Here is a 22,500-nt window from a genome sequence, read left to right as displayed (position 1 = left end):
TAATGTAAAGTATAATCACCTTGACCGCCATGATCTGGTTGCTGGGCTTGTGCACCATCTTGTTGACGGAGCCGTAGGCGCCTCGGCCGATCTCGCCCAGGTCCTTCAGGTCCTCGGCGGTGAAGTCCCAGTGCTGCTCCGGGGAGATCTTCAGCTTTCCCGACGACTCGATGCTGTGCGTCCTCAGCCGCTCTCTGAGAGGAGGAGAGGAACCAGGAAAGCAGGAAAGAAGGAAGGAAAGAAGGAAAACAGGGTTTATACACATTATGACCAATGGATTTCATGACATTTCCATGACTTTTAACCACATTTCTGTGACTTTTAATCACATTTCCGTGACTTTTAACCACATTTCTGTGACTTTTGAATTTGGTGAAAAGCAAAATTAACGCAGGGTTCATACACTTTCTGACCAGTGGGTTTCATGACTCTTTCATGACTTTAAACCAAATGTCCATGACAAACATTTAGTGAAGTCTGGGTGTAAACAGTAAAAAGTGAGTAAATGTAGTATTTAAACTAACAATGAGAACACAAAGCATACAGTAAACCTTAAATGACTCAAATGAATGAGACAATAGTTTGATTAAAAGAATAAACATTTATATAGATGCCTGTATGTATGCCTGCTTATATTTTGAGTCTTTCTTTTAAAAGCATATTAATTATTTCAAACTCAGCGTAAATGAACGTCATGAACACATGAATATAACACATTTACATGAACACATGAATATAACACATTTACATGACTTTTACTAAACTTTTGAGATTTTATTTTTCTCAAGGACTTTTCCAGGCCTGGAAACAACCCTTTTAAAACTCCGTGAGCGTCTGTGTGTCACTCACATGTGCGGGTTCTGGAAGGGCGGCCCGGCCGTGTTCAGTGTGAATCTAGTCGTGGGTTTGATCGGAGGGTTGGCGAAGTTCAGCTTCAGGGCTTTACGTTTACCTGAGGAACGAGAAACAAACTCAGATTTTAAAACTCTCCCCACGTGGAAACACAAGGCGTGAAGTGGGATGACGGAGGGAGGAGACGAGAACACAGAAACACATTCCTGGGATCCAAACGCGTACTCACCTGCGCGGCGATGTTCTTGGTTCTCGTGAAAAGAACAAAACTCCTCACAACTATTAGAGTCAAAGCCTGAATCTTCCTTTCTGGAACTTTTGTATCCGTTGTCCAAAAGATGTAAAGACTCATCAGTGAGCCATGAACTGCACCTGATGTGGAAAATAGTCCAACAAAAGCACCATTTCCTCCTGCTTTTTGAATGTTTAATGTGCGTCTTCAGGAGGAACCGGTGGGTCTTTAGTTTTCTATTTTTAAATGGGATTTCTTAACAATAAGACATGTAGAATAACACATTTTAACATGCGTTGCTCTCTCACTTCTCAATAAGCTGTCCAGCCTCCAAAATCAGCTTTATTTGCACACAATATATATATTTATTCAGGCTACGACAGTTAAATGTGAAATAAAATGTCCATCTCTGTGTGTACGTTGTCTCCTCTGCAGCAATGACACCACGTTCTTAATCCTGTGTGTGATGCAGAAACAGAGGCGTACATGCTGCTAAACACACACACACACACACACACACACAGAATAAAGGGAGAAAGAAACCACTGACACACGGCATGCTTCTCAAGGCCAACTGCTTTGATTTCACCTCCAACAGCGGCGGCAGCGCTCCGCCCCAAAAAACACCACAAGAATGCGAGCGCTTGAATTCCCGTCGGCTCGAATGCAAAACATCCCGCAGACGACGGCGTGTGGACTTTGTCTCGACAAGCCAGCGCTATGCCGAGGTGCACCCATGCCAAAAAACATCAAAACAACAGGCAAACCGGGTGAAAACCAAAGTAATGTGACAACACCACAGGCACGACTTTGGCTTGTTAGTTGCACACGGAAAACCAGTAAAGTAGAGCTTCCATTATAATTAACTGGGTTTATTAATGAGTGTTTTATTGCCTCAGACGGGTAGAAACCGGTTCAGAGTGTGAGGCTTGTGCCGATGAAGTACAACTCACCTGTCCTTTGACTTTTCAGGCAGAGCATTAATTCTGCCCCCCAAAAAAATGTATTAACCCTTTTTTTTTGTTGTTAAAATAGATCTTTTTTTAATCCATAAATATGTGATAAGCTGCAGCTTTCCTTATCGGAGCGCTCAGCCACCGGCACAAGCCTACGGGAACCCGTCAGAGGTCTGGAGGAGGATTAGTGAGGACAGGACAGACCCCCCACCCCCGGCAACAGGGACTGAAGCAAAGAGAGGCTCTTACTTGGGGGAGCTCCAGACAGGTTTATCTGAAACCCTACAGGGGCGAGAACACAGCGTTTATTTTCTTCACATCAGCCTGGACCTTAATGTTACTAAAAAAACACACAGAACGACCTCCTGCTGCAATTAAATGCGTCGGATACCCAATAATAATATTAATAATGATATAAAAACAGGAATCCTGCAGTTTCAAGGTTGACAGATAATCACAGAAATTGGCCTTGCACGACTCACAGCATGCACACGCGTGTCGAGGGAACGACACGAGCACGCGGTCACGGACACGCGTGTGGGTGGAAATGAAAAGAGGCACGAACACGGATGAGAAGGCAACACAGATAAATCATAAGAGTGATAACAATGACCATCACGAGAGACACAACACAGTTTAATACACGTTTTCTTCTCTTTTCTCGGCTCACCGTCATCGGCGTCATGGGAGGAGTTTGGGGTCATTAGTGAGCAGCACAGGTAGAACACAGAAGACACAGGATTACACAACAGATACCTGAATTATGATGACATCAGAGGCGGTTAAAGCCTGGATTATGATCACAGCGAGGGCTCATTAACGTGGCGCTTCCTTCTTCACACATAAACATCAACATGCATCTGTTTTACGTCCACTTGTATTGATCCTGAGTGAGTTTCACTCTCAGTATTCGGCGTCCCGACTCGGCTCGTAATCAGACTGAAACGTTGCATTTCTACTGGTGTTGTACTGCGGAGGCAAAGAAGCGTAGCTACCTGTTTCACTCTGACATCTCCAGCAGGTGTTGGACTCTGGAAGTGAAAAAGGAGACATTGGTTGAACAAAGAGCATTGTGGTAGTAGATAAAGTGGCATCAAAATATTACTTCAGTACAGCACTTAATGTACTTTGTTACACATTTAATAGTAAAAAAGTGTGTATCTCATGGGAATAACTTGTAGCAGCTTAACTGTGTTATGTATTTTGTGTTTATTGTTGTATTGTTGTGAGAAAAAGACACATTCTCCTCTCGTAGGACAACGTAGCATATGGTGTATTATGATTTATTCTGGTGTTCAGGTGTGGAGGAAGAGGGTTCGGCTGCATGATGATGATGAAGATGATGATGCAAAGAACCCCATCAAATTTGACAATGACGTAATGCAGTCGTGCACGTGCAGCCTCACGCACGCACGCGGCGTGGCGTGACTCGGCACATCGTCGTGACCGTGAAGGTGTTTTCATCCATTCGGCCCATTGAACACCAGCAACACCTCCCGTTGCCCGGCAACACATATCCACGCGCACTGACGAGTACACCCATGCGGAATTGGGCTTCATGACGTGTTTGTGTGATGTAAAAAAAAAACGTCTGCACAGTTGTCTTCTGTGACGTCAGCAGCAGAACTCGAGTCTTAAAATCACCAATTTTTTTTTAAATGGAGTCTGGAGAGATTGGCAACGACATTAAAGAGAAAATACATTTATTATTTTACTAAATTAATGACAGCTGACAAACGTTTCTCCTGAGGGGAACAAAAACCTACCGCTCCGTTCCCTCGGGAATATTTGCATTATTATAATAATAATAATAATAATAATATGTATTTTTATATACTGGGAGTAGCCGGAGAGCCTCCCACGGCCCCGCTGACGGTAACCTTCACTGCAGCAGAATGGGAGCTCCCAGCTACGAAGATGGTACTCGTACGTGTTTTTGTACACGAAGTACACGAAGTACACGAAGTACACTCACCCTGCATGCTGCTCATGGTCGTGATGTGATGGGACTGCGAGCCCGCGTTCATGCCGCTGCTGTGGCTGCTCGGTGTTGTTGAGTTGTTCGGACTGGGAGTCGCCATTGTTGTGTGTCTGAATTCCATCAGCAGCAGCGCCGGGGCTGCAATGCAGATACACGGAGAGCAGCTCCTCTTCTTCTTCTTCTCCTCCTTCTTCTTCTTCTTCTGCTCCCGGACACGGCGCTCAACCACAGGCCAAAGGAGGGGAAACGATATTTAAATTAAATTAAAAAAAAAATATTTTTTTATTTTGTAATGTTTTGTTGAAAACGTTCAAAGTAACGCGAACGAAAAAACAAACATCCAGCTATGCTAAGCTAACTAAGCTTTAAGACCCGCAATCAGCTGACCAAGTGACACTGACATGTCAACACCCACAGCGTCCCGGAGCTGACGGCAAGGCGGCGGCGGTTAGCCGAGACACAGCCGGATGTGACGTTTTGTTGGTTTCAAAATAAAACCAAAAATAAAAATGGTACGTTTAGAAGAATGTAGATGTTTTAGTTAAAGGAAATTGATTTAGAATTTAAATTTGAGTTAAAAATGTGAAATGTTTGTTCTGTATATACAATGTTGAAAAACTGCAATACAGCATTTTTTTTTTTACGAAAAATGTCGCCACAGACACTGAATTCACAATACTGCAAATATATATATATATATATATAAAAATACATATATATATATATATAAATATATATATATATATATATACATATATATGTATATATATATATATATATATATATATATATACATATACATATATATATATATATATATATATATATACATATATATATATATATATATATATATATATATATATATATATATATATATATATGTATATATATACATATATATACATCAATACTTTCATGAGTGGGCCGTATGGCTTGGTCTCCTTTGACGATAGATAGTTCATGAAAATCTTCGAGATGGACAATAATAATGTATCATAAATCATTAGTTGACTATATTTTATTGATCTCTATCTACAAAGTAACCAGTAACTAATGGTGTCAATCAACTGTAGCAACAAGTACAATATTTCCTTCTGAGATGCAGTGGAGTAGAAGTATAAAGTATAAATCAAATGGAAATACTCATATATAGTACAAGTATGAACACCTCAAAATGTTACTCAAGCACAGCACTTGAGTTCATGTATTTACCATATTTAATAGAGTTTAATCATAAAAAAAGGTGTGTATTTTATGGTAATAACTTGTACCAGCTTAAATTATTTGATGTATTTTGTGTTTATTTTTGTATTGTTGTGAGAAAATGACAAATTGTCCTCTTGTAGGACAATGCAGTAGATGATGTATTATGATTGAAACAGTCTCTTTTCCTAATTTTATTAGGGCCCATACACCAAAAATAAAGTTAAAATGAATGTAACATGACAATTGTTTTATAGATCAATTTTCTTATTTTTGTTGTTTTCAGCCCGTGTATATTTTTAGCATTAATTATAATAACGATAATAACTAAAACAATGAAACAATGTAAACACATTTATCAGGTCTGGGATTATATTGATTGTCCGATAACCATTATATTGATTTTTTAATCACAAGCCATGAACAAAACTTTAAATATAACGTTGTCACTAAGGACTTTACTTTGTTAAGTACTACCGGAAGTCACACCTCTGCCTCGTGGGTGGCTTGACGTCACTGCGGAGAACGTGTGCTCGTTTTGTTGTACGGGGCAGCCGGGCCAGAAAAAGTCCGGGATTTAATCCAACGTAGTCAAATTAAAATGGGGTTTTTGAGATCCTTTTCCCCCCAGTATATAAAAACAGTAGTTCGGTCATATGCCCGTGTCCCTGGTTGTAGTGGTGACGTGTACGGACGGTTACACAACCCCAACGTACACAAATATAACAACATCCGCGTTAATTCATCCTCCGTGGGGTTTAGAACACGTCGCAAGGTGGGGTGTGGTCTCGTGTTATATTTATATACGTGTAATAGGTTGTGAATTATGGTTAATGTTAAAATATTAACGCTTAATATCAAACGAACCCTTCGCCGGTGTATCAGACGAGAAGCACGGGGGCGTTTGCTTTGCCGCGTCTTTACGTCCCGCGGACCCGGGCGGGGAGGTGAAAGGTTGCCAAACAACAATGGGTGAAGTTAGTTACTCGTGGCTTTCTGTCACTTGGCGAGTCTGCAACTGTTTCATGAGTTTCTTCTTCTCTCTCGCAACGTACGTCCAGGTGAGTTCACCACAACTCTCCTCGCGCTCCTCTTACGTCATCATCATGAACTAAACACGCGCGCGCTTCTTCCAGATCAATGATCCGGACGCAGGGGTGTGGATGGTGAGCTCGCGGTTATTTCACGTTTATTTAGTCTTTTCCAGGTTTTCATAATAATAATAAATAACTAATAACACCGCGTTTCCGCTGCAGGTTGGTTACGGTGTTCCTGCAGTCCTATGCGCGTGCATTGGCTTGAGACCCCACGTGACCGGTAGGCACAGAGCTATGTCTGAATTAATTAATGTATTTTAGTAAATTAATCACCCATTGAGGATTAAAATATGAATAAAATGATACTTTCTGAGACTTTACAGTTTGCATATGTTCCTGACAGCGCCACCACGTGGCTCTGTCGTGACGGTGCAGCTCCACATAAACAGCAGAGTGTGTGTGTGTGTGTGTGTGTGTGTGTGTGTGTGTGTGTGTGTGTGTGTGTGTGTGTGTGTGTGTGTGTGTGTGTGTGTGTGTGTTTGCAGAGACGTTGCCCTGGAGGCGCGTTGCTGACCTCCATGTTCTGGTCTCCAGCGCTGTGGTCGCCTCGTTGGGATGGAGGCTCTGCAGAGAGAGACCCACAGACCTGCTGCAGCAGGAGGAGGGCAGGTAGAGACCTGCACAGGTGTTGTGGGGGCGGAGCCTGCAGCACTGTGCCAGATCCATATTCACATCTATGCATGTCAAAGTATTAATACTACGTTTACATTTAGTTAAAAGAGGCATCTCTGATTTCTTCTCTTTCTCGTGATTTTTCTTTGTCTGGCTTTGAATTGCTACTACTACTACTAATACTTTAATTTGATATAGCGCTTTTCTTTATATTCAAAGACGCTTTATAGGACAGAAACAAACAGAACAAAACAAAAAATAGAAAGACAGTCGAGCAAACAAAACAATACATTATACAAGTGTATTCCTTTAAGTATGGCAATAATCAATAATAAAGTGTAACTGTTTGTGCAAAATAAAATAAAGTGTGTATATATATTTGTATGTGTACACACATACAAATGTCATTGTCTTTTTTTGATTAGAGATCTCACTTTAAAATCATGAATTACAATTTACAGACTATAGTTGGAAAAACACAAATAAATTGCTAATTAAATTTTCGGCAGGATTGATTCAGGTAAAAATAATAATGTGGAATTTTATATATTTTTTCCTCCTTTTAGAGAATTCTCTGGTCTCTTGTTGACGGCCGTCTGGCTTCTCCTGTGTCGCCACTCTGGAAGGTAACATGAAGATGTATTGAAGTAGAGCTGTGTAGAATGTACTTATACCCAGTGTGTGTTTTTGTACTAACCTTTCCTCCCCTCTTGTGTCAGGGCTCCAGTCGGGCGGCTCAGAGTCTCAACAGCTGCTTCCATCACGGTCTTCCCCTTCGTGGCCTGGCTCTACTTCCACGTCAACAAGGAGCTGACAGCAAACTGGCCTTCACATTGTCAAACTGCTCTTTAGACAGATCAAATATGCCTTTTGTTATGTTCTATGACTGATAATCCTGCACCAATAATGCTGCTTGAGTAAAACCCTTTGTAGTGTGATTGAATACAAACTGTGTCTGTTAAATGGTGTCACTTAAAGAAGGATTTTATTTTTATTTTGTCCAATGTTTACCTACAAGCTGTGTCTTTAAATTCCATTTCAATTTGTTTATTTCATTTTTATAATTTTTATATCAAAGTCTATTAAAACCATGATTTGTTTGTTTGGTCTTGAAGTCAAGACCATAATCTTCTGTCCAATTAAGTGTAATGTGTAAATAATATAAAATATAAAAACAATGATTCATATATTTTTTTTTTACATTACTTTCCGCCCTCCAGGTGGCAGCAGAGAGCAATATGACTAACAGAACAACAGAAGAAGAAGTAACATACGTCACTTCCTGTCTTAAGTAACGGCTACCTGGCCGCTGATCTGAGAGCAGCCTTTTCACTTTCGAATCAAGCGTTCCTCCATAACACGAATACGTAGAACCGACTCCAGAGCAGCCGGAGCTCCGCTCGTTCTGTAAACTTGTAACCGCTTCCTCGTTGGAGCAGCGGGTCCGTCAAGGTCCAGACATGTCTCTGAGTGTTCTCTACCACGGGCTGGGATGCCGGATGTTCCCTTGTACCCAGACACAAACGGTCAGACTCGCGCACAGTCTGTCATGGAGGCACGCCGGCCTGAAGCACACACCGCCCCCGCGGGGAGTCCGCTGCTGCCCGGTAGGTCAAAGCGCGCTGCCGGGATCAGGTGTGACGTCAGACTCCATTGAGAAATCTGGCAAATTAACGTCCGCACCACCGAGAAAAAGTTCTCTTTTTATTGTTTATGGGGAAACATTTGACAACACATGTCTTACAGCTTCTTAAATACGAGCCGAAATAGGTGTCGCGGTTAGATGACACTTAATAATTTAGAAAGGTGTCCAGCTACCTGCCTTCCCATCATGCAACAGCACGTTAAATTAGCATATTTTTGAATGGAGTATGGTGCAACACTTGTATGTGTTATGACATGATGTGATGTCACTAACCGCGTGGCTGTGTCTCGTGCTTGCTCGTGGGCAGGAGACTGTGAGGCAGCGGTTCACCTGCAGAGCCGCTCAGCATCCGGGTCCTCCACACTCCTGCAGGACGTTTTCCTCCATTTCTCCACCGCCTTCATCCGGGGAGAAGAAGAAGTCTGGGGTAACAAGTTTTCCATTTTGAATTTAGTTTTAGTTTAGATCATTTTCAAGGCCTTTAAACTTTCACAGATTTGAGGACTATATTGAACACATGGGACTTGCGCCACGATTTGCTATTAGATATATTTATAATGATTAATTTTGGACAATTGCATGAAAAGCAGTCCCAATTTCTTTCTGAGGACAGACAGAATTTTTACAGTTCATTACATAAAATCATTGTAATCCATCTTTTAATAAAAGAGAAGAGAATCTCTGAACAATAAAGGTAGATGGATGCTTTATTAATCCCGCAAGGGGAAATCTTTCCGCTACAGCAGCACTTATAGATTCAGGGAAAGCAATATGAAATGTAAAAAATGCACAATATATATAAAAAAAATATATAATAATAATAAATTAAGCAATAAACCGTCTACTTGAAATGTAAAGATTCCTCTACGATGCTGTTTTCTCCTCTAAAGCCGGTGACGTGGAAATCTTTGGCCATAACTTTTGCTTTTGGCGGCGCTCTGCTTGGAGGGATGAAATATTTAAAGAAGGAAAAGGAGGAAAGTGAGTGTGTTTACTTCTTGGATGTGTAAAACAAGTGAGCATGAAGACGAAGCTCCTTTAACATTTGAAATGGAGCGATAAAGAAGCGAACCTCTGACTGGTTTCCTGTCTGCAGAGCTGGAGAGGGAGAGAACCAAGTCCATCGGCCGGCCGGCGCTGGGCGGCCCGTTCTCGCTCATCGACCACGACAACAAGCCCTGCAGGAGCGAGGACTTCCTGGGCCAGTGGGTGCTCATCTACTTCGGGTTCACCCACTGCCCCGACATCTGCCCCGAGGAAATAGAGAAGATGATCGAAGTGGTGGATGAAATAGGTGATTTTTAAAAAAAAAGCTGTTTTGATGAAAGACAGATTCAGTGTTGAGTTTCCTCATCATCCTCAAACTTCTTCTTCTTCTTCTGTTTCTCAGATAAAATAAAGTCTCTTCCCAACCTGACGCCGCTGCTCATCACCATCGACCCCGACAGAGACACGGCGGAGGCCATGAAGACCTACGTGAAAGGTACACAACAAAAACAACACACCTCTTCTGTGTCTGAGGGAAACTAAGATCCACATATTTGGTGGGAATTCTCATCAAAATATATATGATGTCTGCAAGATGCAGGTTGTTTATTTCAGTATTAAGTGCAAAAGATTTCCCAGAAGTTTATTTAATCAATTAGTGCTCAACTATTACATTCATTTTGATTAAAACAATTATATTTGAAGAAAAAAACTATTTAAAAAAAGCTTCTTTACTATTAAATGAGTTTCTTTACTCGGTGACGGTAAACTGAACGTTACAAGACGTCGTCTTGGATTTTGGGAAACGTTGATTCACCTTTTTTTCCAACTAAACAAAATAATCTCTGAATAGAAAACGATCAATAGTGATCCTCCCTCATGCGTAATGCGTGTTGTCTCAGGGTTCTTACGCTCATGGAGTTTTAAAATGGTTGTGTCCAGGCCTGGAAAAGTCCTTGAGAAAAATAAAATCCCAAAGGTTTAGTAAAAGTCATGTAAATGTGTTATATTCATGTGTTCATGTAAATGTGTTATATTCATGTGTTCATGTCGTTCATTTACGCTGAGTTTGAAATAATTAATATGCTTTTAAAAGAAAGACTCAGAATATAAGCAGGCATACATACAGGCATCTATATAAATGTTTATTCTTTTAATCAAACTATTGTCTCATTCATTTGAGTCATTTAAGGTTTACTGTATGCTTTGTATTCTCATTGTTAGTTTAAATACTACATTTACTCACTTTTTACTGTTTACACCCAGACTTCACTAAATGTTTGTAATGGACATTTGTTTTAAAGTCATGAAATGTGTGTGTGTGTGTGTGTGTGTGTGTGTGTGTGTGTGTGTGTGTGTGTGTGTGTGTGTGTGTGTGTGTGTGTGTGTGTGTGTGTGTGTGTGTGTGTGTGTGTGTGTGTGTGTTTGTTTCAGAGTTTTCCCCGAAGCTGATCGGCCTCACGGGCCCGACCCCTCAGATCGAGCAGGTCTCCAGAGCCTTCAGGGTTTATTACAGCCAGGGCCCGAAGGACGAGGACAACGACTACATCGTGAGTAAAAAGCTGCTCCGACGCTAACCGCTAACCGGCTCTTAGCTCGTCACCGCGAGCTAAACGCTAACAAAGTCACGCCTGTTTGTGTGCTGGCTCCTCGGTGGTGGCATGACACGTCCTCTCTGCCGCAGGTGGACCACACCATCATCATGTACCTGGTGGGACCCGACGGAGAGTTCGCCGAGTATTTCGGACAAAACAAAAGAAGTGCGGAGATCTCCGGCTCCATCGCGGCGCACATGAGGAAGTACAAGAAGGCGGCGGCGGCGGCCGGCTGAAGGCTCGGTCCGGACCGACGGGTTTCCACGACTGACGCTTCATATTTATTGTGAACACGCTGCTGAGCCGAGGCTCTGCAGCTCACTCCTTTTGAACCAAAATGACATTCTCGTCACACAGCGGCTGGAAGAAAAGAAAAAAGTGCCTCCTGATTTAAATTAAAAAAAGAGGCTGTGCACACATCATCTCAATGAGATCAATAGCTCTGAGATCTGATGCTAATAAAGAGGAAACAGCCTTTTGCAAATTAAGTGATTTAGATTTTTTTTTTTTGATAAAAATCCAAAATGCAACTCTGCGTTGAATATTTTATTTTTGTTTGATCGACTTCCAAAATGCTTTCGGTGGTAAATTATTGATCAGGATCCCAGTATTGACTCTGGAGCCCCCTGGTGGCCGCAGCAGAGAAGACGCCGCTCAGCTTTCTGCACCCGTTTCATCCTTTACTTATTTTAATTTCTAAAAACGATTTCCCTCCAAATTATTCAACCAGCGCTGAAATGTTATCTTTGAAGTCTGAATGACAAAATGTAGCAGAATAAGAGCTTTGAAGAGAGAAAGAAACCTCAGAGGGAAACATTAAAGCATTAAATTCCTTATTAATCGATGCTCTTAAACTGTATCTGGAAGTTTGAGTCGCAGGAGGACTGTGATAATAAATGTGTTTAAACTCGTATGTTACTGATATTATGTAGAATACTGACACACAAAAGGAGGAAAAGAACACATTCACACAAATATTTTGGATGATTTACATTTTTTTCATTAGTTTTTCTCAAAAAGAAAACCGCCTTTATCTGAGCTGCGAGGTGAAGTGACTGCAGCGTGTTTTAGCGCCATTTTAAGATGATGACATCATCATTAAAGAGTGAAAACTAATTTACAAACGTACAGTTTGATTGAGTTTTGAATTTCTTGCATGAGTTCAAGGTTTCAGCCGGAAGCAGCAGCTTTTAGGGTTTAATGGTTGTGGAATAACAAAATGTTTTATTTATTTTTATGAGGATTTATGCAAAAGAAAGTCTCTGTATGGACTGAATATTAAACTCAAAGCTCTGAAGCTCATAGTGTTGAGTAAATGCTTCACGTCTGATTGATAATAAATACATTCATAAAAATCATTACCAGACGACTAAAAGATGTAATATATAAATATTTATGTTTAGCCGTATTGACCCGGTCTTGCCAGCAGCGCGTATTGATTTATTAATATCTCCTCTGCCGTCACACCTGTCACACGACAGGTGTGAGGACATATTAATAAATTCTTTCAGAAATGGGATTAGAAAAGAAAAACACAGCAGTTGTTTCAGCTCAGCGGCTCATTCCTGCAGGAGAGTCACAGAGCTGGGGATGAAAACACTTCTGGATTCAGATGATTGTTTTTGTTTTTATTGTTTTAGTTTCTCAACATTTAAGCAGGAAAAAGCCTCTTTTTAGACCACATGAATATATTAAAGCAGATGTAGAAACAAAACATAGACGGTCGTTTCCTGAAACATCGTAATCCTAAAAGAATAAACAAGAATAATAATATAATAATAAACCACCTTTAAGTCTTAATGAGAGTACATAAACATATGTGGTGTTCAATATGAAAAGACACAATAAACAAACTAGAAAATGTTTATTCACTCGCCAATAATTAGACGAGCTAGCAGCCCGTTAGCTTAGCTTAGCACAAAGACTGTAAACGGGTGGAAACAGCTAGCGTCACCCACGAACACCTATAACTCTTTTATTAACATGTTTGATCGGGACAGAAATTGGTAGAAATCATAGTTTCCCACATTAAGAAGTTATGTCTCAGATTAACTTTAAAATACTGAAATGAAGACTTTTAAACTTCTGCTGTCCAGGAGCTACAACAGTCTAATTAAAAAGGACTCAAAACCACTGTGTGTTGAAATGAGCAGTTTTATTGCTCTTTAATTCAATTTTGTATATTTTTTTTAAAATGTACTTTCAAAATTGTTTAAAAAAATACAAACAAATCTCAAAGTCTCCATTAATCTTTAGAAAAACACTTTTTTCTTGTTTTACTTGTAATAACACTGCAGCTGGTTGAACACAGTGGAAAGGATTTACTGCTCTAACAGAGAAACCCGTGCAGCTTTTATTCTCTTTGACTGCCGGTACAACCGTTTGGATCTGTTTGGTTCAGAGCCGCCCGCGGGCCGGTCGGCGGCAGCTCTCCTCTCCCGTTGACCCTCTGAACCCGTTATCAGATCCTTGAGGGGATTTTCTCCCCTTCTTGACCTCTGACCCCTCGGCCTCCTCGCAGGCGGCGTCCACGCAGACATCGGTGGTGGAGTCGCGGCGCGACAGAGAGTCTGTCTGCGCTCGTCAATTATCACGCAGCTGTCGCCCGACCTTCAAGTGGCATTGAGAGGCGATTAGAGCGTCTGATGCCCTGCCAGGCGAGCCGACCGCCCTCTGGAACGCAGCGCTGCTACGGGCGACTTTCTGTGCGCTAAAGTAAATAATACTTCATTTATTTGTTTTGTTTTCATTTAGCTGTGTTATGTTCCGTAACCAAGCAAAAGTGAATAAAAGTGCATGTGGGTGAATCACAATATGAAGTGGTTTATTGCCGAGTGACACATGCAAGGAAGTCGGCTTGTGATTGGTGCAAAGCAAGAAACACGGAGCAATAGTAAGAGACATCATTTAAAAATAGAAAACATGAAAATGTAGAATAAAATCTGGTAAACAAACAAGTATGTTATGAAAGTGTCTCTCGCAGTATTTCTAAGTTAGATGCAACACTTTATTTCTGTATTCTACGTTCATAAAGTTCAGGTCAAACTAAATTGGTGCAGCAGAGGCCAGAATATCCTGATTTTGTGTTTGTTAAAAAGTTCCTAAAAACGGTCGACCGTACAGTTCCCATAATGCAACATGCTAGAGTCTTTTGTTCGGGTTGAGGAATGCTAGATCAGAAGGAGTTCGTACGACGTGACGCCGGAAGGTTTCCAAAGCTTTAAGGCTCGTCTGGGGCTTTTATTGTGAAAGGGAAGAACGGAAGGAGTGACTCTGGTCTGAGAAAACTTCGTCAAGGTTGAAAGGAGTAATAAAGTTTGTAGACTTGGTTCGGACTGCCTCTGTGTTGTTGCTTCATATAAAAAACGGCACAACGTGATTGAATCCTAAAAAAAAAAAAAAAAAAACGTGTTCCCAAATAAATTATGGTGCTTTTTTGGCGCCAAAAAGTTCAGTTGAGAAACGCTTCAACTCGCTTTCGTCTTTAAAATGTTATCTTAAAGTTAATTATAATATTTACATTATATTAAGCTGTTTTATTGTGCTAACTAATCTTCTAATTAAATTAATAATACAAAATAAAATACAATATTTCCTTTATTTAATAAATAAATGACATTAAATAATGGCTGCTTTTTTTCATATATTTTTTCCTCAGCTTCCACCAACATGCAAACAATGTGACACAATAAAAGTTTTCAAGCAAACTTTACAGACATTCATGAGCGGAGGAAGCTGAATTGTTTACCGACACAAACGTCTCTGGCAGGTCCAACTTCATTTTGACGAAGGTGAAGATGAAGATGCTGCACTGAAAGGAAAGGGAAGCGAGCTGCTGTGACTCGCTCCTCCGTTGGAATGCGCGGTCCCGGGCGATCAGCTCGGCTCTGCAGAATTCCAGCGCCGCCCCAACAGATCTAATCTTCCCTGATCCCAGAAAATGAGTCCCGCCGCCGTAAGCCCCCTAAAGCTGCCGTCCTTAGCATTCATTGCTTTTTAATAATGGGCCGTGTGGAGGGGTTACAACCGTTTAAGTCGCACAATACGGCTAAACATAGACCCCCAAATACAAAATGGACATAACTTCTTCTTTTTTTTTCAGTAGAAGCCAGATCTCCAAATATAGGAGAACAAGGCGCCCGGAGAACGGGTTATAAAAGCTGCAGCAGTCCGGTTCGTCTGTGCTGCTCCTCTGAGGCGGTTAGCGAGCGAGGACTCTTCGTTCCTTTCATCCACGACAAAAAACACCCGTCTTGGTTTGAGTTGTCGTTGGAAGATGAGCGACGCCGAGATGGAGATCTTCGGGGTTGCCGCCCCGTACCTCCGCAAGTCGGAGCGGGAGAGGATCGCGGCGCAGATCGCGCCGTTCGACGCCAAGACGGCCATCTTTGTGCCCGACCCGAAGCAGGAGTACGTGAAGGGCAAGATCAGGAACCAAGATGGCTCCAAGGTCGCCGTGGAGACGGAAGATGGGAAGGTCTCAAACATGTCGTCTGTTTTTTATTCATCTGTCATTTCATTTTCTTAGTTTTTTGCTGTTGATGTTGTTATTGTAGTTCGGTGTGGCGATGCACACCGTATGTTCTTCTTCTTCTTCTTCTTCTTCTTCTTCTTCTTCTTCTTCTTCTTATGAATCGTAACTTGCGTCAAAATACATCAAAACGTGCGGCTTGCATCGGTAAATCGTGTGCTTTGACTTTTCTAAGAGATTCGATCGGCCGTTTTCCCGAAAAACGGCGAAAAATTGTTCCATTCACGGGAAAAACACTCATCTTTGTGCCCATAGTGACTCGCCATAATTTAACCTAGAGAAATGATTTGAAGTTCAAAACGTTGACAAAAGTCTGGAGTTTATTTTCATGTAATTATTGTTCAAGTTTAGGAACATTTTGGGACCAGTTCATAGTTTATAATGTGTGTGTATGGCACGGCATGTTCAGAGCTAGTGGAGAGCCAACTACCAGAGTGAGAGACAGCAACAGAAGAAAAAACTACGTATTTTGTCTTTAGTCCCACAATTCTCACTCTTCATGCACCATTGCTGGATGAAAATGTATGAAATATTGTGTTTGTGGTTCCCATGCGTCGTGGAATCCAACAAACTTATACGCTTTGGTCAGCAAGCCTGAAAGCGACATGAAGTCCAGACACTGCTCCATTGGACTCCATGTTAAATCTGACCACCATTTTCTCTCATAATCAAAGAGGAGCACTTTCTGAACTAAACTCACGCTTCATTTCATCACCCCACACACATGTACAGGACATTTCTGTGTTCACAAGAGTCTTCTCTCTCTCCTGACTCCTTTTGTTTTGGCGTTCAGAGTCATGGTTTTTGATAAAAGGCAAGAGTTTGACCGGTTCACTAGTTAAAAATCACAGTAACTTTTTTTAGCCCTGAACTAAAGCGCGGCGTTCCCTCCGCAGCTCGTCACGGTGCACCTGGACGACGTCCGGCCCATGAACCCTCCGAAGTTCGACAAGCTGGAGGACATGGCGCTGCTGACGCACCTGCACGAGCCGGCCGTGCTCTTCAACCTCAAGGAGCGCTACGCCGCCTGGATGATCTACGTAACCGCAGCCCGAGTCAAACATGGCGTCCTTGATGGCCGTGCTCTGTGTCTCTTCATCCTGGTGGTTCTGTGCTCTTGTGGTTCCAGACGTACTCGGGGCTCTTCTGCGTCACCGTGAACCCGTACAAGTGGCTGCCGGTCTACAACCCGGAGGTGGTGGCCGGGTACCGAGGGAAGAAGCGGCAGGAGGCCCCGCCGCACATCTTCGCCATCTCAGACAGCGCCTACCAGTACATGCTAACAGGTCCAGTACATGCTAACAGGTCCAGTACATGCTAACAGGTCCAGTTCATGCTAACAGGTCCAGTACATGCTAACAGGTCCAGTACATGCTAACAGGTCCAGTTCATGCTAACAGGTCCAGTACATGCTGACAGGTCCAGTACAGGCTAACAGGTCCAGTTCATGCTAATAGGTCCAGTACAGGCTAACAGGTCCAGTACATGCTAACAGGTCGAGTTCATGCTAACAGGTCCAGTTCATGCTGACAGGTCCAGTACATGCTAACAGGTCCAGTTCATGCTAACAGGTCCAGTTCATGCTAACAGGTCCAGTACATGCAGACAGGTCCAGTTCATGCTAACAGGTCCAGTATATGCTAACAGGTACAGTTCATGCTAACAGGTCCAGTACATGCTGACAGGTCCAGTTCATGCTAACAGGTCCAGTACATGCTAACAGGTACAGTTCATGCTAACAGGTCCAGTACAAGGTGACCGGTCCAGAGACCCGTCTGTACTGGGCCCACGGGTTCAGTCTGGTGCACAGAGACAACAAAACAACTAGACAAAAAAGACAGATTGACAGATAAAGCGGAATACCAGCGTCACCCGGTTTCTTTCCTTCCACAGATCGAGAGAACCAGTCCCTGCTCATCACGTGAGTTCACTTCATGTGCCGTTGACCTAAAAGTATAATAATAATGATTTGATGTATAATTTTCCCGTCGCTCACATGGATTGTTCGTCCGTCAGCGGAGAATCTGGAGCCGGGAAGACGGTCAACACGAAGCGGGTCATCCAGTACTTTGCAACAATTGCAGTCGGCGACTCGAGCAAGAAAGAGCAACTTCCCGGCAAGATGCAGGTCCAGAGCACTTCTCTCCCATCTGACTCCCGTCTGACTCCCAGTCTGACGTGCATTCATTAGGCAGGAGGCCGGTGTTGCTGGTTCTCACTCGTGGTTCTTGATTTGGGTTCACAGGGGACTCTGGAGGACCAGATCATTCAGGCCAACCCTCTGCTGGAGGCCTTCGGCAACGCCAAGACTGTGAGGAACGACAACTCCTCTCGATTTGTGAGTGGAAATAGGATTTGTACGGATGGTCAGAGTTGCCATTTTATAGATTTTCTTTTTTAATTTGTTAAATTTTTTAAATTTTTTTAAATGTTTTAAATGTTTTTTTTGTTTTTGTTTTTACTTTTTTTATTATTCTTTTTTTAAAATGTATTTAATTTTTATTTATTTTTTTAATTTATTTATTATTATTATGATTTTATTTATATATTTAGTTTTATATATTTATTTTTTATTTTATATATTTTTTTTAATTTTATTTAAATGTATTTTTTTATCATTTATTTTTTATTAGAAAATGAATCTGTTATTACAAGAAAACATTTATTATATTGTAAATATTGTTGTAAATTTATGATCTCGAGATAAGAGGATGACATAAAAATACTGATGGCAGTACGTATTATTAGTTATAAGAAACATTCCTGCATTCAAAATGTATATCTAGAATCAGAAAATGGGAACGCTCAAGTACAAGTACCTCAAAATTACACTTAAGTACATCACTTTCCTCCACTGGTTTTCAGTCATGTTAAACATGTGAAACTTAAATAGTAATTTATAACTTTTTTAGGGAAAATTCATCCGCATCCACTTTGGAACAAAGGGGAAGCTGGCATCAGCTGATATCGAAACCTGTAAGTATGCTGATCATTGATATCATTATTGATTATTACTATCAGCCATACTATATATATATATATATATATATATATATATATATATATATATATATGTATATATATATATATATATATATATATATATATATACATATATACCTCTGTTTGTACATTTACATTTTCTTTAGACCTGTTGGAAAAATCCAGAGTGACCTTTCAGCTGCCGGCAGAGAGGAGCTATCACATCTTCTACCAGATCTTGTCAAACAAGAAGCCTGATTTAATCGGTAAATATACGTTTATTGAATATGACGCTGAGTTTGAACCTGAATAGAGAAATCAATACTTCTGAGTGTTTCCTTTCAGAAATGATGCTGATCACCACAAACCCGTACGACTACCCGTTCATCAGCCAGGGGGAGATCAGCGTGCCGGGCATCAACGACCCCGAGGAGCTCATGGCCACCGACGTAAGTGTGTGTGTGTATATATATATATATATATATATATATGTGTGTATATATATATATATATATATATGTGTATATGTATATATGTATATATATATATATATATATATATGTATATGTGTGTATATATATATATATATATATGTGTATATGTATATATGTATATATATATATATATATATATATATGTATATATGTGTATATATATATATATATACATAATACAATTATAATGTTGTTATTATCTATTATTATGAAAAAGTTGTTTTGTATTTATGTATAGTTTTTCTATACTCACTACTATTATAATAATTATTAGTGTTTTTCTATAATTTGTGAAAGGAGGGATGCACATAATATAAATATAATATATAATGCATAATATCCATACAATACGATGTATTCTGGCTAAACTCAGACGAGAACCGCGCTGACCGCGATGCCTCCTGTCGTCTCTCCCCAGAGAGCCATCGACATCCTGGGCTTCAGCGCGGAGGAGAAGTTCGGCATCTACAAGCTGACCGGCGCCGTGATGCATTATGGGAACATGAAGTTCAAGCAGAAGCAGCGGGAGGAGCAGGCGGAGCCCGACGGCACCGAGGGTGAGGCCTCTGAGCCCAAGGCTTCACGTGGCGCCGCCATGCCGACGGCGTCCTCACGTCTCTCTCTCTCCACAGCGGCCGACAGGGTGGCCTTCCTCATGGGGATGAACTCGGCCGACCTGCTGAAGGCGCTCTGCTACCCCCGGGTCAAGGTCGGGAACGAGTACGTCACCAAAGGGCAGACTCCTCAGCAGGTACAGTTTCCACACCTGATCGGGCTCAGCATGTTCCGTGTGAATGTAGATAGGCACACTACCTTGTTCGTCCACAGGGGGCGCCAGACTCAACACAGCAGGAGCGTTTCTCGTCGTAGCTTTAAGGAACGTCGAGGATTTCCATTTGATGCTACGTTGTGCTTTGTAAATGTTGTGCTTTTTACTACATTTGTCTGACAGCTTCAGTTACTTCCTCCAGACGTGTTGATGTTGAATGTTTGTGATTTATAAATGTTTATGTTTAGAGAAACTCCTCCTACTTCTTAAAAATAAACTAAATAAACTCTGGCATCAAGTCCTGTTTTCTGAGAATCCGAATGGTTAATATACCGATACTAAATTCAGATTATCTCCTCAACCACAAGGTCTATTTGATTAATTAAAAAAGGTATAATATACAGCAAACCCTTGTGAACATAGATAATACGTTCATATAGGTGTTACTGGTATATTGGTTTATGATAGGAAAATAAATAAGTACATTTTGCAAAGAAAATAATTAAAAGTTGTATTTTCTTATCGTAGCTATATTTGAATGTAATATATAACATAGCTCTTTATGTTAAGAGTATCTGTGCATTGTTTGGCTTTGATTGAGTGAAGTTAAGTATTTTTAATAATTATAAAGCCTCTTGATCAGCTGGAAAATGCTTCAAAGCTGTTTGTTATTTTTAGCGCTACGAGGTTCTCACAGACGTGATGATCTAATAGAATCAGATGCTTTAGCCAACAGGATATAAAGCTAAAGTTAAAAACATGCAACATACACTTTAAGTACATTTTGACATTCTTTTACTTCCGTATTGTCGTAATGCAGGACTGTTACTTGTAGTGGTGTATTTCCAGAGTGTGTATTAGTACTTGTACTGCAGTAAAGGGTGTGCATACTTCCTCCCTCGCTGGTCGCAGGTGAACAACGCCATGGGCGCTCTGTCCAAGGCCGTGTACGAGAAGCTGTTCCTGTGGATGGTCACCAGGATCAACAAGCAGCTGGACACCAAACTCCCGCGGCAGCATTTCATCGGCGTCCTGGACATCGCGGGGTTTGAGATCTTCGAGGTGAATAAAACGTTACACTCGAGTACAAAGTCTTTACACCCGAGAGTCTCCACGTCGATGTAATGTGCTCCGCTGCTCTGATGCAGATGAACAGCCTGGAGCAGCTGTGCATCAACTTCACCAACGAGAAGCTGCAGCAGTTCTTCAACCACCACATGTTCGTGTTGGAGCAGGAGGAGTACAAGAAGGAGGGCATCGACTGGGAGTTCATCGACTTCGGCATGGACCTGGCGGCCTGCATCGAGCTCATCGAAAAGGTAGCGCCGTCTTTTAATGAGCACAAAACATCCGCTAGACCAGCGGTTCTCACACTGTGGGGCGCGACCCTCTAGTGGGGCGCGGAGGTACTACAGGTGTTTTATTCATTTATAATCCTCTACAGAAACAGAAACCGTTTATTTGCCAGGAATGTTTACACAAACAAGGAAGGTGCATAAACATCAGACATGAGACGTTAGACGAGACAAACAACAACAACAACAACAACAACAGTGCAATGGGTATTAAATGAAGTATAAGATAAAGATAAAGTGCTCAGACAAAGTTAGTTATTATCTTAAAAAGATATTCAGTGCAAAACAGGTTAATTGCAGCCACAATAAGCTATTTTCTTTTGCCAAATATGAGTTATTTTGTGCACAGATATAACTTTAATTGCAATGTTCTAACAAAGTGATTGCATGTTATTTGTTTTTGTCTGATGGAGCGATCTGGTTTACTTGAAAGTGATTGCAATTTTCTTTATTCTGTTATTTGAAAAAGTCACAAGAAGTTATTGGGGGGGTGGGGCGCGAACATTTTTCTGGGGCGCGAACCAAAACATTTCTGAGAACCGCTGCGACGGACGCTAATCTGAAATGACCAGCTTTTTATCTGCTTTTATTTATTTATTTTTCACTACTATTTTATTGTGTTTTTTACTCCATCTTGTAATGTGTTAGGGTTAAACTGTACAGCACTTTGTGACCTCTTTTGTCTGCGAAATGTGCTTTATAAATGAAATTCTTCTCATTATAATCCGTCTCTCCGCCCGGCAGCCGATGGGCATCTTCTCCATCCTGGAGGAGGAGTGCATGTTCCCCAAGGCGACGGACGGCTCCTTCAAGAACAAGCTGTACGACCAGCACCTGGGGAAGAACGGCATCTTCCAGAAGCCCAAGCCCTCCAAGGGGAAGGCCGAGGCGCACCTGTCGCTCATGCACTACGCCGGCACCGTGGACTACAACATCAGCGGCTGGCTGGAGAAGAACAAAGACCCGCTCAACGACACCGTGGTGCAGCTCTACCAGAAAGCCTCCCTGAAGCTGCTCGCTCAGCTCTTCGCCTCCTACTCCGCCGCCGACGGTCGGCGCACTTTGAATATTATTATTATTATTATTATTATGTGGAACTGTACGGGTTATCACAGTGAGGAACGTTGTCTCTGTTGTGTTTCCGTAGCCGCTGATGGAAGTAAGAGAAGTACCAAGAAAAAGGGCTCTTCTTTCCAGACGGTTTCT

The 22,500-nt window shown here is 41.5% G+C and overlaps 4 protein-coding genes across 7 annotated transcripts in view; 3 read left to right on the top strand and 1 right to left on the bottom strand.

Moving 5' to 3' along the window:
* Positions 1-4,353, bottom strand: part of map2k4a (mitogen-activated protein kinase kinase 4a) — a 7,871-nt gene extending 3,518 nt beyond the window's left edge. Inside the window, exons 1-5 of one of the 3 annotated variants that reach the window (XM_079233642.1) lie at positions 4,016-4,353; positions 3,036-3,071; positions 2,290-2,322; positions 850-952; positions 20-194 (exon numbers count right to left, since the gene is read on the bottom strand). In XM_079233642.1, the coding sequence (XP_079089768.1) occupies positions 20-194; positions 850-952; positions 2,290-2,322; positions 3,036-3,071; positions 4,016-4,142 (474 nt within the window). In that variant the 5' untranslated portion in view covers positions 4,143-4,353. Of the gene's footprint in view, positions 1-19; positions 195-849; positions 988-2,289; positions 2,323-3,010; positions 3,072-4,015 lie in introns of all 3 variants that reach the window. The other 2 variants (XM_079233641.1, XM_079233640.1) reach the window with 2 other exon arrangements.
* A 1,808-nt stretch (positions 4,354-6,161) lies between these two features.
* tmem220 (transmembrane protein 220) lies at positions 6,162-8,066 on the top strand. The gene is made up of 6 exons (XM_079232836.1): positions 6,162-6,288; positions 6,364-6,393; positions 6,484-6,544; positions 6,810-6,933; positions 7,503-7,562; positions 7,656-8,066. The coding sequence occupies exons 1-6, from the start codon at positions 6,196-6,198 to the stop codon at positions 7,786-7,788; spliced, it is 501 nt and encodes a 166-aa protein (XP_079088962.1). The 5' UTR covers positions 6,162-6,195; the 3' UTR covers positions 7,789-8,066.
* Positions 8,067-8,396: 330 nt separating this feature from the next.
* Positions 8,397-12,364, top strand: sco1 (synthesis of cytochrome C oxidase 1; the record flags this gene model as incomplete). The annotated part of the gene is made up of 7 exons (XM_079232713.1): positions 8,397-8,543; positions 8,889-9,008; positions 9,472-9,562; positions 9,678-9,875; positions 9,972-10,064; positions 11,003-11,118; positions 11,253-12,364. 7 exons carry the CDS (start codon positions 8,397-8,399, stop codon positions 11,397-11,399), a joined length of 912 nt encoding a protein of 303 aa, XP_079088839.1. The 3' UTR covers positions 11,400-12,364.
* A 3,075-nt stretch (positions 12,365-15,439) lies between these two features.
* Positions 15,440-22,500, top strand: part of LOC306749499 (myosin-4-like) — a gene marked incomplete at both ends in the record, with an annotated part of 18,308 nt that continues 11,247 nt past the window's right edge. The window contains 15 exons of one of the 2 annotated variants that reach the window (XM_079232804.1): positions 15,440-15,640; positions 16,591-16,734; positions 16,824-16,980; positions 17,588-17,615; positions 17,711-17,822; positions 17,940-18,032; positions 18,607-18,670; positions 18,844-18,942; positions 19,022-19,125; positions 19,589-19,727; positions 19,803-19,921; positions 20,852-21,001; positions 21,088-21,258; positions 22,039-22,345; positions 22,442-22,500. The exon at positions 22,442-22,500 is cut by the window's right edge and continues 12 nt beyond it. In XM_079232804.1, the coding sequence (XP_079088930.1) occupies positions 15,440-15,640; positions 16,591-16,734; positions 16,824-16,980; positions 17,588-17,615; positions 17,711-17,822; positions 17,940-18,032; positions 18,607-18,670; positions 18,844-18,942; positions 19,022-19,125; positions 19,589-19,727; positions 19,803-19,921; positions 20,852-21,001; positions 21,088-21,258; positions 22,039-22,345; positions 22,442-22,500 (1,947 nt within the window). Of the gene's footprint in view, positions 15,641-16,590; positions 16,735-16,823; positions 16,981-17,587; positions 17,616-17,710; positions 17,823-17,939; positions 18,033-18,606; positions 18,671-18,843; positions 18,943-19,021; positions 19,126-19,588; positions 19,728-19,802; positions 19,922-20,851; positions 21,002-21,087; positions 21,259-22,038 lie in introns of both variants that reach the window. The other variant, XM_079232805.1, reaches the window with a different exon arrangement.

The sequence above is a fragment of the Taurulus bubalis genome (genome assembly GCF_910589615.1).
Source record: "Taurulus bubalis genome assembly, chromosome: 17".
Classification (NCBI taxonomy): domain Eukaryota; kingdom Metazoa; phylum Chordata; class Actinopteri; order Perciformes; family Cottidae; genus Taurulus; species Taurulus bubalis.
The sequence above is the reverse complement of the archived record's forward strand: the minus strand, read 5'-3'. Positions and strand labels throughout refer to the sequence as shown.